Source organism: Balearica regulorum, chromosome 3 (genome assembly GCF_011004875.1).
Source record: "Balearica regulorum gibbericeps isolate bBalReg1 chromosome 3, bBalReg1.pri, whole genome shotgun sequence".
NCBI classification, from domain to species: Eukaryota; Metazoa; Chordata; class Aves; order Gruiformes; family Gruidae; genus Balearica; species Balearica regulorum.
Genome location: NC_046186.1, coordinates 61,042,874 through 61,059,682, shown reverse-complemented (window position 1 = coordinate 61,059,682; position 16,809 = coordinate 61,042,874). Strand labels below are relative to the sequence as shown.

Genomic DNA, 16,809 nt, shown 5'->3' with positions numbered 1-16,809 from the left:
TCCGGAGATTTTTTATGTTTAACCTGGTGTGTAAACTTTGATTCCTCCAGTCTGCCACTGAGACACACTTTGGTGGCCACAATTACATATCTAGCTAAAGTTGGTATGGTAACTGTATCGACAGTCTGGAAAGTATCACAGAAAATGCTGCTTAAAGCTAACACATTTCTGATACGTCTCACTAGGATACAAAACAAAAACATCATACCAGTAGTCGTAACTCTCATCCCAGTTGTCAAAATGAACCAGAAAACGATTGTCCACCATGTCTGTTACCGTAGCAACACAAATGAAAGTCGGGTTCTTCTTGTCTACGGCTTCCAGCTTCATCCCCACTCGAAATCCCGATGGAATCACGGTCTAAATAAAGACAGACATTTAATTGAAGATAAATACTATAAATCCAGAAATTTCCCCAGTGTCCACAATCAATATATTCATGTCATTTTTAAGTTTCCCAATTAGCTGACCCAACGGAGTGGCAGCAGCCTAATTAGTTGACATGAAAGATGCTCAGACACAGAGACTTGTGGTTTATGAAATAAAAAAACACTGAACTTGCTGCTAAATTAAATGTGTTGGTTTTAACTCTTAGATACTCTCTCTCTGAAAGACTGTGCTTGTTCCACAAAATTATGGTGTGAGACACAGTACTACTAAGTCTTAATTTTCATTTAATACACTATTTCTGAATGTGTCAGATCAGATGTTTAAACAGATTAGTAAAAAAATTAATGGATCAGAATTGCAGAGAGGTGAACTGAAGTGGAGATTGTTGTTGAGTTTCTTGTAAATATTTTTATCTTAAATTTCAGGTCTCAAGTCTGTCATTGCTGAAATGTGCTGTGACTCTCTACCACACACACAAGCATACTAGCAGCTTTCCACACCATTAGTAACAAGTGAGTGCTTACTGCATTCTGGTTTTCAAACAGTGATTTAGGAGCAGCTTGAGCCTTGCACGCCTTTAGGTATGAGGGCCAGCTGAATTCTTCTTCTTTATATCCTAAATGAGGGTCAGAAAAGAAGGGCAAGAAATGATAGGCATGAGACAAAAGGTGCATGCAGGTGATCTGATCATAACTGATGAAATTATTTTTTCTATCTAGTTCTGAACTGTTTCCTACAATTTCAAAACTGAAAAGCCTATGCACTGTTAACTATTTATTCTAATTTTATATAAACTACACTGGGAAAATTTACTTTAAAACTACTTGTTAATTCTACCTCAGTACAACCAAAATGAGTCTCTGAGGAAGTACTAGTTTGGATTATCAGAAATTTTAGCAGGACACACTTTAGAGGAGCTTATAGAGTTCAAAAGAAAGTTGATGAAGCTTTTCTATTTTTATTTGGGCATCTGATATTACAAAGAGGAATCATGTTCTTTATTTAGGGCTGGCTGAGCTTCCTTACCAAAATGTCAAGCTTTCTTTACACTAACTGAGCAAAATACTCTGCTTTCTTGAGCTGCACATTATTAGGTTCTTATAGTTGGCTAGGACTGGCATTTGAACTGTTCCTAATCTTCATGTGGGAGGAAGAATAGTCATATAAATAAAGCACTAGGCAAAACTCAAGAGATTTCAGCTGCATTTCAATTTCACCTTCAAAACAAGCTGGTGTCGTGGTTTAGCCCCAGCCGGCAGCTGAGCACCATGTAGCCGCTCACTCACTTCTCCCCGTTTAAGTGGGATGGGGAGGAGAATCAGAAGAAAAAGGTTAAAACTTGTGGGTTGGGATAAGAACAACTTACTGGGACAGCAAAGGAAGAGGAAAATAACAACAATACTAATTAAAGAATATAGAAAGCAGATGATACACAATGCAATTTGCTCATTGCCCAGAACCCAATGTCCAGCCTGTCCCCAAGCAGCGATCCCCCCTCCCCGGCCAGCTCCTGCCCTTATATACTGAGCATGACATCGCATGGTATGGAATATCCCTTTGGCTAGTTTGGGGCAGCTATCCTGGCTGTGTCCGCTTCCAGCTTCTTGCGAAAATTAACTCTATCCATCCCAGTCGAAAACCAGGACAGCTGGCGAGCATTTCTTACAAAATCACTGCGCTATCCCTCATCTCTGACCTCCAAGGGACCTGAAGGTCCTCAAGGGGGACAACATCCAGGGGCAGCCTAGAAACTGAAATTTGTAATTCTACAAGGTATCGAAAAATCAGTCTCAGTAAGATACCAATTTTATACTACAGTCTCCCTCCCTCCAAACAAATCTCTCCAAGCGGCACAGGCTACAAGTCCTCTCTCTCTGTACCCAAGAAAACCGCACCTTACCACCTCTCTGCCTCCCAGGTATCAACTAACTTCCCTTTGGTGATCTGACTGATGCCAACACAACCAACAAGCTTGGGGTAAGTGCTCTCCAGCTGCTTTTCAGCCTGTTGCTTCTACTTCAGAAACAGCAAAGGGCCCACAGGCCCGAAAGCTCTTCTCACTATGCCAGTCACTCTAATAAAATAAATTCCCTCCTCCAGACTACCCCTACTAAGTCCTCAGGTTATAACCAACACAGCATGACCACTACTAGCTTTAAAATAAACTCCCTATATCAAAACAGTTGCTTACACCATCAATACCCCAAGACCCCTTATGCATTTACAGTGTGAACTGTCCGCTGCATGGACTTTCTGCATTTTTTATTCTATGCATAGAGCACTTGGAAAGAAATCTTTCCAAGAAACCTTTTCTTGGAAAGAATTTCTGTTGATAGTTTGCCTCCTAGTTTCTCAGAGAAAAAACAAAATAATTCATAATATACTGAACTGCATAAAATAATTCAGAAGAAACTGTTTGTACTTCTAATCTATAAAACAATGCTAAGAGCTGTAAGCAAATAGTCTTTTTTCCTTTATTCGCTTGTTAAATAATAGTTATAGGAACATTTATTTTAGTTCATGCATTAGAATACAGTAAAACAAGACTAAAACCACCACCAAATTCAGCATTTGCTTTAACTACTGAAACATGTCACCTCTTGACTATCTGGAGTGTTACTCAAATATGCCACATATAACAGCTCTGTCTGACCTCCTGAGAATCTGGTATTTTCCAAGGAACCAGAACTAAAGAATCCTTTAACTTCACCATCTCCATATCTGCCTTTCTCAGTTTTCATTTTAAGAACCAGCTAACATAAATTAACCTCCAAGTCCAAATGATACTTTTCTTTACACTCCAGTTGCCCCTTGTCTTGATACACTATAGCTGTAGACCAGTTGCAACCATTTTTAAAGGAATGCGGTACTGAGGCTTTTAATTTTCCCTTTGTAATTCTAGAGGATATTCAAACCTAACTCAAAGCTCACAGTAGACAACAGAAAACTCCCACCTACTGCATATGTGATGGGATCAGGTACTGGTAGTGGGACAAAGTCCATGGGGAAAAAATTGGTTTCAGTAGACTGTGAACCAGTTTCTAGACAGCATGGGTCTTCCTGTCACCAAGAGAGAAAGGAAGATCTCTATCTCCTACCTCATCTCTGAAAAAGGAAGATCTCTATCTCCTACCTCATCTCTCAAAAAAGGACCAAAGGTAAATTTGATTTAGTCACTGTAGATACAGAACAGTCAATACAATTTTTACTTTGGGACCTTCAGTGACAGACAGTTTTCAAGGCTCTTCCCTGCTCTGCTGACTGCAGAGCAACTCCTCTGAAGTGGATTCAAAAGACCAGGCAGCCTCTACTGCACAAACTTCCATCCAAATGATTCTTGGCTCGATCCAGGCAAAAGCCCAGCAGTATTACCATGGCGGAGCCCATGATAGTTCTGGGAACACACAAACATACACCCCTTCTCTGAAGGTTTCACACTTCTGTGAGGCAGAAAAGTGACCTCCTATGCACACAGAACGAATAGCGTCCTGAAACAACATCTGTTTTCTTCCCAGGAAGCCCAATTCTGTTTTGCAGCTCCGTGCCCCTGTGTCTACTGGAAGCCCAGCGGCAGCTGTCTGTTGCCTTGGCTGCCATGGGGATGGGAGACACCCCGCTGCAAGGCCTGTCCTGCCCAGTGCCCCTTCCATTTTAATAAACAAGGATAGAAATACATCAGAAAACTTCTACAACAATATTCGTCCTTTCTCATGTCCCTCACACCCCCCACAGTTCCCTCCCATCATAATAAATAGCTTGCCATCCCTCCAGAGCCTCCAGACCTAACAAGGAAAGATGGACTTAAGTCTGTTTGGAAAGTTACCCTCTTTCAACCCTCTCAGAAAACAAGGAGTCACTTACCAGGCCCCCAAATCCTCCTGGAGCATACCCTCCTTACAACCCCCCTCCTGTGAAGCAGGACACTTCTGACCAAGCTTGCAGGAACAATTAACTGTGGCTGCACTACACAGAAATATGGCAGGAGTGTCTGAGAAAGACGGCTCCTTTCTCAGGCCACCACGTTCCAAATAGTTTACTTACACCATAAAGGTAGTAAGTTTGCATTGTATCTGGAAAAAAAAAGGCTACTAATGCAAACCTTTGAGCTCTTCTGTGAGGCGGTATTTTATATAAGGTGCTGTGCCCTATGTCATTACTAGTATCAGCTTTAGCGTCCATATGATTTGCAATGGGCACTAAAAAGAAATCATTATTAAAATGTCATACCACAGCAAAGCATAAGCGATCTGTCCAAACCAATAAAAACACACAAAAAGCCTCAACAACCTAAGACTGGCATCTTCTCCCTCCCCTTGGAATAACAGAACTCCACAAATATCAATAAAACATAGGTAGTGAAAGCCCTCCTGCTGAAAAAATAGAAAAAATATGTTTAACTGATGAACGGCTGGCTACTCTCAGCCTCCTTTCAATGCATGATTCTACCACACTGCTTGTTCTTTCCTTTTCCATCCCATGTACAAGCTAGGCTTGTATTGGGACAACGGAAGAAGTCCCACAAGTATAAGGGCAGGTTTCAGCAATCAAACCAATCCTCATCAATGATGAAATGGTTTACCACTGAAGTGAAGTGCCAGAGCCAACCCATGCAAAGGGCAGAGCACTTTCCAGGTCTTGGATAAAAATACGAGAGAACAGCCTTGCTATTCAAAATCAGGAATATGTCTTGGGGATGACAGGAGTACATAGCTGTGCAGGATGACAACCAGAACCCTGAGAATTACCATCCTATATCCTCCTAACTTGTCTCCCCCAACACCTCTGATAGGCTCCATGACTGTGTTAAGTTAAAGACCTTTCCACTGCTTCAGTATGGTGAAAAAAATAAACACAAAAGGACAATATTCCCACCAACTTAAAACTAGAAGAGAAACTGAAGGAACTTTTCATGAAAGTGGCTGAGACACAGACAGTAACTTTCCTCCAGCAGCAATATTTCATTGTTAACAAAAGCTTCAGCTTTCCAAACCAGGCATTTAAGATGGAAAAGATGGCAAACCTTCATCACAGATATAAAACTTACTAAGCATGCTATAATAACATCAATAACTCTATAACTGGGGACTACTCATTTGCTACATGTAACTTACTACTTCAGTGGAGGCCAACCTTCTGAGAAATTCTGATTTTCATTCAATAAATTGCTATTTCTGCACAGCCAGTTATGCAGAGCTATGCCCGATGGAAACTCCTGTACTGGAGCGGCAGCACAGAGCACTCCTGCCTGTAGCCAGAGCGGAGCTCACAGAGCACTCAGAAGAGCAGCACATCCCCCTTCGTACTCCTCCAAGGCTCAGTCGTAGAAATGTCACCCTCTCCCACACTGGCAGGCCCTCTGCCTGTTCACTTTCAGTGGCTTTACTCCCATCTTCCACACCCCAGCAGTGACATCCACAGTTTTTTAATTCTCCATAATCCAGCCTCTTGACTCTGTACACTCATCATTTTGCAGCCTTTCGAAACCACATTATCCTACCCTCACTGCGTATGTCCAAATATCACATTCATTTGTTTCTTACTCTCCTGTCTTCAGGACTTGCTCCCTTCATCCCCACACACTCCCTTCCTACCCCAAAAGGGAGCCCATTTATCCCTTTTTTGGTACAGTTCAGTGCAGATGCCCTCCACCTGCCAAAATAAACAAGTTACATAATCTGAAATAGAATAACTAAGCAAGCAAATCACACGTATTTCAACACGTGTATACCATTTACATAAGCTATGCACAAATTAATGCTTTCAGGCTCGTAATCTTACCCTTTTTTCTCCCTCCTTATCTGTTCATTCCTCTTTTGCCTCTATTTCAAGCTTACTTTTTGTGGCGAGAGCAGAATCTTTATTAGTCTGTACCAACACATGTACAATAATGGTGATTGCTTATCTAGTAATGAAAATGTCCTAAGAACTTCCACTAAAGGATTCTCACTGCCTGTGAGACCTCAGTTTAAGCCTACATGTCACCAGTGTGCTGCCATTTTACTTGCAATAAGCATTTATTTGGAGTCTAGGTCTGTTGCTTAACTTTCTTTACTAATGCCTTATAAATTACTCTTACAGTTCATTTTGTTTTCTTGTCTTCTCTGAATTTCCACTGAATAAAAACGGTAGGATTTCAACCTCAAGACTTTAGCAAGAGTTAAAAAAGTTTAATTTGCCACATTCAAATACTCTGACTAAATGAACAAAAAAGTTTCTGCCAAAAAAATAATTACAGCATTACACAGATAGTCTCACTCTCAGAGCTATGGAAAACATACACATTTCAAACTAAACAGTACCTTTAGGTGGATGAAGCTTGTGACCGGTTTTTTCACACCATCCAACAGGATGAATGTCTGAAGAATCAGCGTTCACCCAGAAATCATAACAATCTGGGTATCCATCAAAATGGAGTCGTATTCTGTAGCCACAAACCTAAAAGCAAGAATGTACAACATACAACACTATGTTTTAAGATGTCTGCCCTACATACAACAGCTTCTGTTCATTATTATGTATATTAACAGTGTGCTTTCAGTCAGCCTTTTACTTCTGCTCAAGCCAACGCTGGATGAATAGATTCATTTCATAAAAGGAAAGAGTAAAAAAGGAAAGCTATTCTCAGTCTGAGTGCCTCCTCTTCTGGTGAAAAGAATTAACTAAAAGCTGGATATTGCCATTAGTGTTCAAAAACTTAAAAACTGTTCAGCCCAACATCAGAATAAAATAGAAACCCTACAGTAAGAGCATGAATACATCTGATACAATCAGGGAGAAAGCGCAGATAATGATGCTCTCAAGCTATCCCGATTAATCAATATGCAAGAGAGCACTCAACAATAACTATGTTCAACAGGCTCTCCAAAGAGATACTGAGAACTGCTATTAAAGATGAGAAGTCAGTGGAGGTACCCCCCAGAACTTCATTACTGCATGAAGTAATAAGTTAACCACTGAGAGGAAGAGAAAAACAGGACATACAATCTCTCTGTACAAAAATTCTCCACATGTTCCCGAGTGCCAAATGCTGTAACTTTCCTGCAGTCATCAGTGAAAATCTCTTGACATCAAGGTCTCCCTATTTTATATTTAATTTATACTCTGACATAACTTTCAGTTTGCCATCTCAGAATTTTGTGGAATTCGGGTCATCCTGCAGTAAAACATAACCCATCGCTTAGTGCTGAGCACAAGATACACAGGAAATACTCAAGCACTGACACACCATCTGCAAGAAAATGGAAGAGACATCCACAGAGATGGCATATGACTATGGGCCATGGAAAGATCCGGAAAGGGGAAAACAAACGGCTAGGCTATAAAAATATAAACTGCAAAATAACAGCTGCTTAGAACAACAGTGATACAGAGCAGAATACCTACTCTATTTCTTTTTCCTCATTTTAATTCCCAAAACAACCCCAAAAAAGGATCTGTGGTAAAACTACGTAAAAACTAATGTAAGGTATGTTTGAAAGACATAAAAAATGTAACTGAGAAACGGATTCTCATTTATAGTATTAAAAAGAAAGAAACTACTAATAAATAAAAGTAAAATTCATAAACTGCAGCAAAAAGACAAACAGAGTTTATATAGTATACTAATCTGTAGAAGTTGCCAATACAGGCAATTTCTGAGGCCATCAGCCTAAAAAAAATGTAGCACAACTGCAACACAAAAAAGTGTTAGGTATTTGTATCAGTATACGGAGCAACTGTAAATGCTATCAAACCTCTGTAAAATCACTGTAAATCAGTCGTCATACTTATCCTTTTTCTACTTTTTTTTTCTTTAAAATATAAACGACAGGATTACAGAAAAAACATACCATCCAACTAACATAACACATTTTCTCCAGCTCCATACATTAAATGTATGTGAACAGTCACCGCTGCACAGTACTGGACATAGTCGTCACGTGTTTGTCAGGTAGATTTAATACGGCATTATTAATTTAAAAGCTATCTTCCCACATACAGTTTCTGGCTGCCTGGTAGGGAAGAGCAAGCACTTTCAGCTGCTACTGTTCCAGTTCAGTCTCTCCCGAAATCCTGCGCCACGGCTGCTCGCAGCCTCTACTGACCTCAGCCACGGTGAGAACGCAGTATATTGACTGGTGCTCAGGATCCACGCCCTCCAGTTTCATCCCTACTTTGAATCCGTTTTTGTTGTATGGGAAAGACTGATACTGCAATGGAAAAGGAGTTTCAATACTTCTGAAAGTATGTCAGAGAAAGACAGAATATCTTCATAAGGAAAAGAACGCTTATTATTTATTATTCATGTTTCTGAAAGAACTAAGAAAGTGCTTTAAAATAAGTTTCACATTTTTAAAAACATACTGCAGAAAAGAGAAATTGATGATTGTTTGAAAAACATGTGGATACTAGAATGACTTTAAAACTTGAGAGTACTTAAAAAATTATAAAGAATTAGCAAAAAGGTTACCCAAGGTAAAGAAGATGGCGTGATTTGCCCTCAACTTTTTTCACTAATTGTCAATAAAATATTTCAACAATGAAATTATTTAATTTTCAGCCTGTACAGTGACACTTTGACCTGGTGGTCCTCATTCCTGTAACAATCACAACAATGATGCTCTATTTTTCCTTTTCATTTCCATATCTCAGGCAATCAAGGATGAACTGTAAGGCAGAAATACACAACATAGTTTGTATACAGGGATGGCCTCTTTGATGCCATTTGCTCCTTTGTATGTTGGGTCCCAATTAGCTCGTATTCCAGGAATATTTTTGCATCACAGGAACATGCCTACCTTACATCACGTTACAACGAACCCAGAAGAACATCTTTCAAAAAAAAGAAAGCAAAAACAAGGCTAAGCAGAAAGGATGTTTTCAATCAGAAGACATCAGCATCCCACGTTACATGCTCCTTGTCTTCTGTTAAATAAGGAAGGAAGCTAGCAGCTACCAAGGTTAAATTGGAGGGAACACCAGAAACAAAACTGAATAAAGCTGAAGAGGGTTTTCCACAGGTTACCAAATTCACAGCTAGACAGTTTTTATGACCCAAATGGTTACAGACAAAACACAGGAGAAGCATCTTATATACTCTCCCTTCCTTCTGTTCCTGTCTAAAAGCTACACATGCTCCTGAGACTGCAGAGGTACTGCACATGGCAACGGAAGCAGAAGGGTACCAAGGGAGGTACTCAGGGAGATCTCACCTACCGGGAAGGAAGGGAATCCTCTCTTTGGTAGCTTTGGCTGCAACTGATATAACTGAATAATAAACCCAGGAGAAAAAAATGCAGTGCATGGCACAAGAGCCAGGAATATGCGGTCAAGGGGAAGGGAAATGGAGAACCAGACCAGTTTAAATCAGGCTAAAGTGGCCAGCTAACAGATGTCTAACCACAGCTCTAAGTCCCTATCTAAAAGTAGGTTAGATCATTTTGTAGACCTCAGTTAAGAGATCAGAATATCTGATCGTAGTACATACATTTGAAAAGTTATTTCATCCTATCATCACCACACTTAACATTTTTATTATCAATGAAAGTTTAATGAAGTCACATTATGCGTAATTCTGGATACTTCCTCAAGAGGAATTTAAAAGCAGAGCATTTATTTTAAAATCAGTAAACTGAAATTTTTGAAGTACATCTCAGAGCACAGACTTGCAGTTAATGCCACCTATATCATAAATATCTTACAGATAAAAAAACCTCAGTGGAAAACTGAAATGCTAGAAATACTGACACATTGAGGAACAGCGGCCAAAAATGTAACAGATTTTTTAAAAGCAAGCACAAATAAAATTACAAAGAAAGGAAACAACTAAAAAGTCAGAGATCCATTTATTTTTTCATTATTATAATAAACATTACTGTACAAACAGCACAAAATTCTATGAACAATACACTAAAAATTAAGCAATCATCACACAGGTATTTCCTGAAATTTCAGACATGAATTATTCGCTATTCTTTCCATTATCAAACCTAAAACTTCTAAGGCAATACAATCTTTAGTTTGGTTTCCATTACAGCAAAGTAACAGGCAAATTTCAGAAGACTAATAACTTTAATGCTATTTAACAGATTTCAATTTTGTACATTATACTCAATACATCACCCAAGGTAAAGGTATGTCAAACTTACTAATCGCACATTATCTTTACAACAAACATTTAAAGATACTTTGTTAAGGAGAGATACAAGAACGAAGTAAGAGTAAAGGTAAAAGGAGTCAACAGACGAGCAGATGGCAGACTGAGGATTAAAAACATTTATGTATGGTGCAGGAACATAGACACAATGCAAAAGATTACATCAGGGGAGTCAGAGATTGAAAAAAAACAAATTCAAGGGTCAATAATTTGGTTTACTGCTTCTGAACTGGGAAAAAAAAGAGGAAAAAAAGTAATTCTCACAATCCAAATGGATTCAAAATTGGTGGTGATGTTTGGTTTATTTTTTTAATCTTACTGTTCCTGTGGCTTGCTTGTCCACCTGTAAAATGCAGAAATATTACCTGGCCACTTCTGAGTGCTATTAAGAATTCTCTCTCTGCTACAGGCTTTAAATATTGCACACTAAATAAAGCCCTGGAGTTACCCAGGGGCTAAAGACTTTAAAAGAAAATATTAAATAAGATGCATTGAATGAGAAAGGTATGCTGTGGGGAAAAATAAAGGAAACAGTATGTCATCTTGTAACTCCAGACTTTACCACCAAGTGCAATGCCCAGAAAGGCTGGTATATGCCTGTGCGTCACCAACAGCACTTCATGAAACTTCAGACAAGCAGAGCAATGCTTCGGAAATCTACTTTCCAGATAGAGATGCTACTTACCTGCATTTTTTTCTTGTTAATTTTTCAGTCACTGTGTAGAGCACAAGGGGATATAACTAAGGATGATCAGGTAACCGTTGTTCTTGCAGCTACAAAGCTATGGACTCTGTACATTGCAACCCTAGTTCTTTACTTTTGTACCTCAGTAATGTCTAAAAGCACCAATTAAAGGTCAGCATCACACGCACATGGAAGTTGAAAAGCTAATCCCTGCACGAAAGATTTCATAGTTGAAGTAGAAAGCAAACAGAAAGAAATGGATGCACGAAACAGACTACAAGTAAAAACAGAATTACCAAAAAATAATACTGGATGTATATAAGAGAAGTTCAGCAGCAGAGACATGTTTTGCCAGGTTTTGCAAGAGAAGGGAACAGCACGGAAGCTTCGTGGATTTGCATACAGAGCTCTCTTCCAAGCAAGAGAGACAGCCCTAGAGAAAGCACTGAAATGACAAAGACTACCATAGCAGGCAAAGGACAAGCAAGAGATGATGATGTGACATCCAATCAGATGACAGGCAAAATGGGAACAAGGCAAACTAGTTTCTGATGTAGTAACAAAACATGTCAGCAGGAGCTGCAAAAAGGTAATACAAAGCAACAAGCCAAAAGATGACCTTTGTACCACCTTTCTAACCATATTTAAAGAGAATGATATGGCATGAAAAAACAAGGGTATGTATTAGATTTTTAGCTTCAGAGGTTAGAAGGAAAGGCTAGAACTTGCAGGTTTTGGAAAAGCATCTGCTTTCCATAGTCTCAGTTGACAACATTCATCTACAACTACAGTTCTTTGAAAAAAGCAGAGAAAGATAACTAATTTCACATGTTCTGACTATCTTGATGATTGCTGACGGATAGCATTATTAATCATGTAGGTTTCCCCCCCAAAGAAGTGTAATAAGTTCAAATTTTTTTTTAATTGATTTCCTAGAAATTTAATGATATCAGCTGATTTCAACTACAGAAGGTCATACCTCTTTAAAAAGCTTAGTAGGTACTGCAACAGCCTTTTCTTCCTCCAGATAGGATGCCCAACACCACGCTTGCCTTCCTTTAGAGGGTACAGCTGTAAAGAAGCACACAACAGCAAAACAATTCTGTAACTGTTAACTTCTCAAGAAAAAAATGCCAGCAAACACCACCTTGAAATTTGTAATATACCTATCTCAAATCTAGAGTTTATTAAATGCATACATGGTATTTCTCAGGACTTACTTCAGGAAAAGAAGTAGCTCTGTAGCTTTAACAGCACCAGGAACATGAAGGTTCCTGGTTTGTATAGGAAGTCCAGCAGTTCAAATTTTGATTAGTAACAAGAAAAAGCTCTTTTAGATAATGAGAACAACTTTCGAAGTCTTGCCCCTGTCCCTTTTTTAAATTTTTTTTCCCCAACAATTTTTTTTCCTGAATAGCACTGGTGACGTGTTTTTCTAATCACAGTTGAAATACTCTATTCTTTGACAGTATTCAGAACGTTTCTAACCTACTCCATCTTTGTAGTTTGATGGTTTTGGGTGGAGAGGCAGTGATTTAACAGTAATTTCTCCAAGCCATCAAAACTGTCACCAGTGCTTTTTTCCCCCATCGTGTCATTAGCATATGACAGAAACCTCCAGTTTCAGGTTTGTTCATATAGTATGAGCGCTCACGTACACTTACATAGTAATTGTAATATTGACTACAGTCTGTCTTAATATTGGTTACAGTCACATCAGTGAGTAACAGTTTCTTGGCCTTGAAAATAAGGCACTAACTGCACTAGCAAAAGCCAGGCACTTCAAAAACAGATGGCTTGTGAGACTGGCCATGTATGTATCTACTTTCATACCTCCACTTGCTCTACTGATGTTCACCTAAAATGCCTCCTCTGCACATGCAGCTTAGCATTTCAGACCACAAGCTCATGCTGCCAGGATTCCTCACAGTCCACAATATGATTCTGGCCTGATCCTGACTGTGGGCTACTTACAAGAGAAATAAGCCCCTTAAGTAACAGTCTGGCTAAGCATTTTTATGATTAAAACATGAACCATAACAATAGCAATGCCAAACTCTCCTAAAGAAAGCTGATAATGTAACCAAAAGATAACAACTTTCAGAATCACAGCAATTGCTCAACACTGTTTAAGCACATTCATTTTATATGTGATTTACCCAGTTTTTATCTATTCCATTTAAGAGATGTGTTGCTCAGCACAGTAACGCACAGTTACGTGCTTGGTTCTGAATATAAATTGGTCTTTTATACCAAATGTCTTGTGCTGAACTGACATTTTCCCAAATAAAAAAACCCAATAAAACACACAGAAGAAATCTATACAGATAATTCTGTCAGTGGACAGCAGTGATTTCCATAAAGCATCAGCTTTGTGCTTGTATCTCACATACTTCTTATCACCTCAGCTTTGGAAACAACTGTAGAAATAATATCTATATTTCAGGAATAATTCTATCTTGGCAAGGGGATCTTCCGTAACTTTTATGTGTTGCATCTGCAGTCAGTATTTCATCTGCCTGGTGCATAGCAGAGCTACTTGGGGCTCTGTGCTGATTAGTGGCCCAGCAACGTCTAGTAATGGCTCCCAGTTTACCCTACGAAGCACTTTGGAGGGCAAGACATAGGTTTGTGCTTGGTGTATCACTGAGGTGTAATAGCTGCTGATTCTCTGATTCTTCCTAAAAGTATCTATCACACAAATAGCTTGAAAAAACAGTACTAATTTAAAATATGTTTTATTATGCTGCTTGATGCAGCGTATGTCCCTTTGGACTGATTAAAGCAATTATTCCTAAAGAGTTCCATAAATGTGTCTATTTCCAACACATACTATAGACACAAAATTGATCCCCGAGGAAACAAAAGTAAACTTTCACTTCTGCTTAATACATGTCTTTCAACATCTGGGAACTCAACGGGTCTGATCCCCTTCAATATCAGCACTCTTTAAAGGGATGAAAAAAAAGAAATGGAAAATGTGCACCAATTGCATTTACACTCACTGTATCCTTCTCCACACTGCCAGAGGTATATAAACCAGCTCTTTGTAAAAGGTAATCAATTTCCAAGTGATGGGGTTTTTTCCCAGTTTTCACTTGACTCCCTCAGTTCTTCAATCCTTAAAACTTAATTGCTGTAAATAACACTGGCACTCTTTTTACAGAATTGACAAAAATGTACTCCAACAGGGAATACAAATTCAGTGAAACAATGCCGGCAATTCACAATAAAAGACGGATATTACCTAAAGAATTGATAGGGGTTTGTTTCATAATCTAACTTACTTTGTCTCAAAACTGTTATTTCCCCTTTTCTTTTTCTCCTGGCTCTCTGTGAGACTCTCAAGATCCTTCCTTCAGGTTTGTCCTCCTAAATTAAAAAGAGTACAGGAACCTCATTAGTTCAGAAGCCTAGTACAGAAAAAATGGTGGCACCCAAGGTTTAACCGTGACTCCATTTAAATGGCTACTGACATAGCTCTCCGCTATCTCAAACAAATCTGCAGATGTCTTAAAAAAACCAAAGTAAGCTATCAGTGACAAATGAGAGCAAACATGGTGAAAATGACAGACGGAAGGACTCTCAACAGCCAGCACTCGGCCAGCCAGCCTTGTCTAAGCCAGGGACAAATCATGAAGCCTTCAGCAGGCCTGGCTGAGCTGGAGATAAATAGCAGTGTTGTTGAGATGTTCATGCTTCCAAAATAATTTAAAGGAAAACCTCTCACAGCTTTAGTCTGCTTTTTTTTTCAAATGTACAATTGCTTTACTAAATACAAGATGGCACTGATCCTTTTTATTTATTTCATTTTTTGTGTATTAACAGTTTTGTTTGTTAGCACCTGAATAGATGAACAGAAAAAGTACTCATTTGGGAGGGCAGATGCATGGAGGCAAAGAAGGTATGCCCTGACTTTTGCCTCAGATACTGCTATACAGAGAGCTATGAATTCCCTTCCAACAACTCTAGTGTCTTCAGCCTTTTGACAATTCTGCAGTTGCAGAGCTCTCCCCTTCTCCCTCGAAACTGTGCTCCTCCCAACAGTGTTACAGCTATTGGGGAGAAAACAAGTATTACAAGAAAACAAACACTACGGGAAAGTACTGTGTTAAGTTTATTCTAAAATGAAGAAGAAATCCAAAAGGAAAAAAAATCAAAAGGTGCCCCAACATTACACTGCAACACAAACCAAAACCAAATCTTTAGCTTTGATTTTCTAAGGCAAATTACACTATGAAAATCGAAAGTATTCTCTTCTTAACTGTAATGTAGCTTTCTTTATAAATAAATTGGTCCACAGTAATTTGTTCATGTACAGAGTGACAAAGTAACAAGTGTAGGGAAATACGTACTCCTATTTTTCTATACCAAAGACATAGCAAGTCTAGGTTAGTATCATTTTTGCTTTAAGTTCTTCTTGTTCTGTTCTTAAAAAAAGGAGGGAAAAGAGATAAAAACCAGCTCTTATCAGTTCACTGTCAAGAATTACAATTTACTGATGCGGCATAATTAAACTGGTAAGTTGAACCAACTACTTATTGTGGCTCTGGCAGAGTGATGCCGTCACTTCTCTTTGTAGACTGATGAAGTTACTGACATTGCAATATAAGGCAAAACTCCCACTTGCAGGAATGGGTTTATGATGCATACTAACAGTTTCATCAGGATTCTCTTTCTTCTCCCCATTATCCCTGGATTCTTCTTTGAGAGGTAACTTTGCTTTTCTTTTTCGAATGCCTTTGGAATCATCTTCCCCATTGCATTCCACACTGGGCTTTTCCTCCTTTGGTTCTCTATCACAAGAGTAACACAATGACACAATGCCAATATTATTTCACTTCTCATATAAAACAAGTAAAAAGCAAGTATATCTGAAGGTCAAGTGTTTGTAGGTCCCAGGGTACTATACCAAATATATTCTTAGAAATACTACTGAAAATTACATCTGTCAAAAGAATTAATCTGGAAGACACACAATAGCAACTGCAAAAGCAAAGCTGTCAGCTTACGCTGAACAAGTTCTGCATGTTTTAAACAGCGTGTCTTTTCCCATGTACCATCAAGTCTCACAGAGAAGCAAACTGTGAAATGTTTAGGACTGCAGGGCAGTTTACAGAAAGGAAAGCAAAAGTAGTTGTTAAGACTGACAAATCCAATTGGAGAAAGCTGGTATGTGACTGTACAAATTGCTGAACAAGCAATCAGAACAGAAAACTTAAAAGCCATTAGCTAAAAATGAAGGAAAATGCACAAAATTGTAGATGTTAAAAACTGCCATAATGCAGTAATATGCAATACAGAATGGACATACTATCGAAAAACTTCTTTTATGATGAGATGAACTGCACTAGCTGAAAGAAAAGGAACTGAGAAACTAGAGTATGCTCATGTTTTTACTCACTGTCATCTATAACACAGCTATTGCACTTAATTATAATTAACTTACCACACCATCTCATTACCGATTATCTTAATTCCAATGATTATGAAACAGGGTGGGAGTCTGATACTGATTCATGTATCCCATAGACTCTTTTATTGCTTGCATCTGACAGCAGAACACAGCACACTGAGCAAAAACGACTGCCTTCAATGT

General features: G+C 38.8%; 1 protein-coding gene across 9 annotated transcripts in view; it reads right to left on the bottom strand.

Annotated features, from left to right (window-relative positions):
- Positions 1–16,809, bottom strand: part of L3MBTL3 (L3MBTL histone methyl-lysine binding protein 3) — an 83,977-nt gene that overhangs the window by 42,228 nt on the left and 24,940 nt on the right. For all 9 annotated transcript variants that reach the window (XM_075748060.1, XM_075748059.1, XM_075748066.1 and 6 more), the window contains 7 exons: positions 15,868–16,006; positions 14,498–14,582; positions 12,190–12,281; positions 8,475–8,579; positions 6,690–6,825; positions 915–1,006; positions 209–360 (listed from right to left, as the gene is read on the bottom strand). In XM_075748060.1, the coding sequence (XP_075604175.1) occupies positions 209–360; positions 915–1,006; positions 6,690–6,825; positions 8,475–8,579; positions 12,190–12,281; positions 14,498–14,582; positions 15,868–16,006 (801 nt within the window). The remainder of the gene's footprint in view (positions 1–208; positions 361–914; positions 1,007–6,689; positions 6,826–8,474; positions 8,580–12,189; positions 12,282–14,497; positions 14,583–15,867; positions 16,007–16,809) is intronic.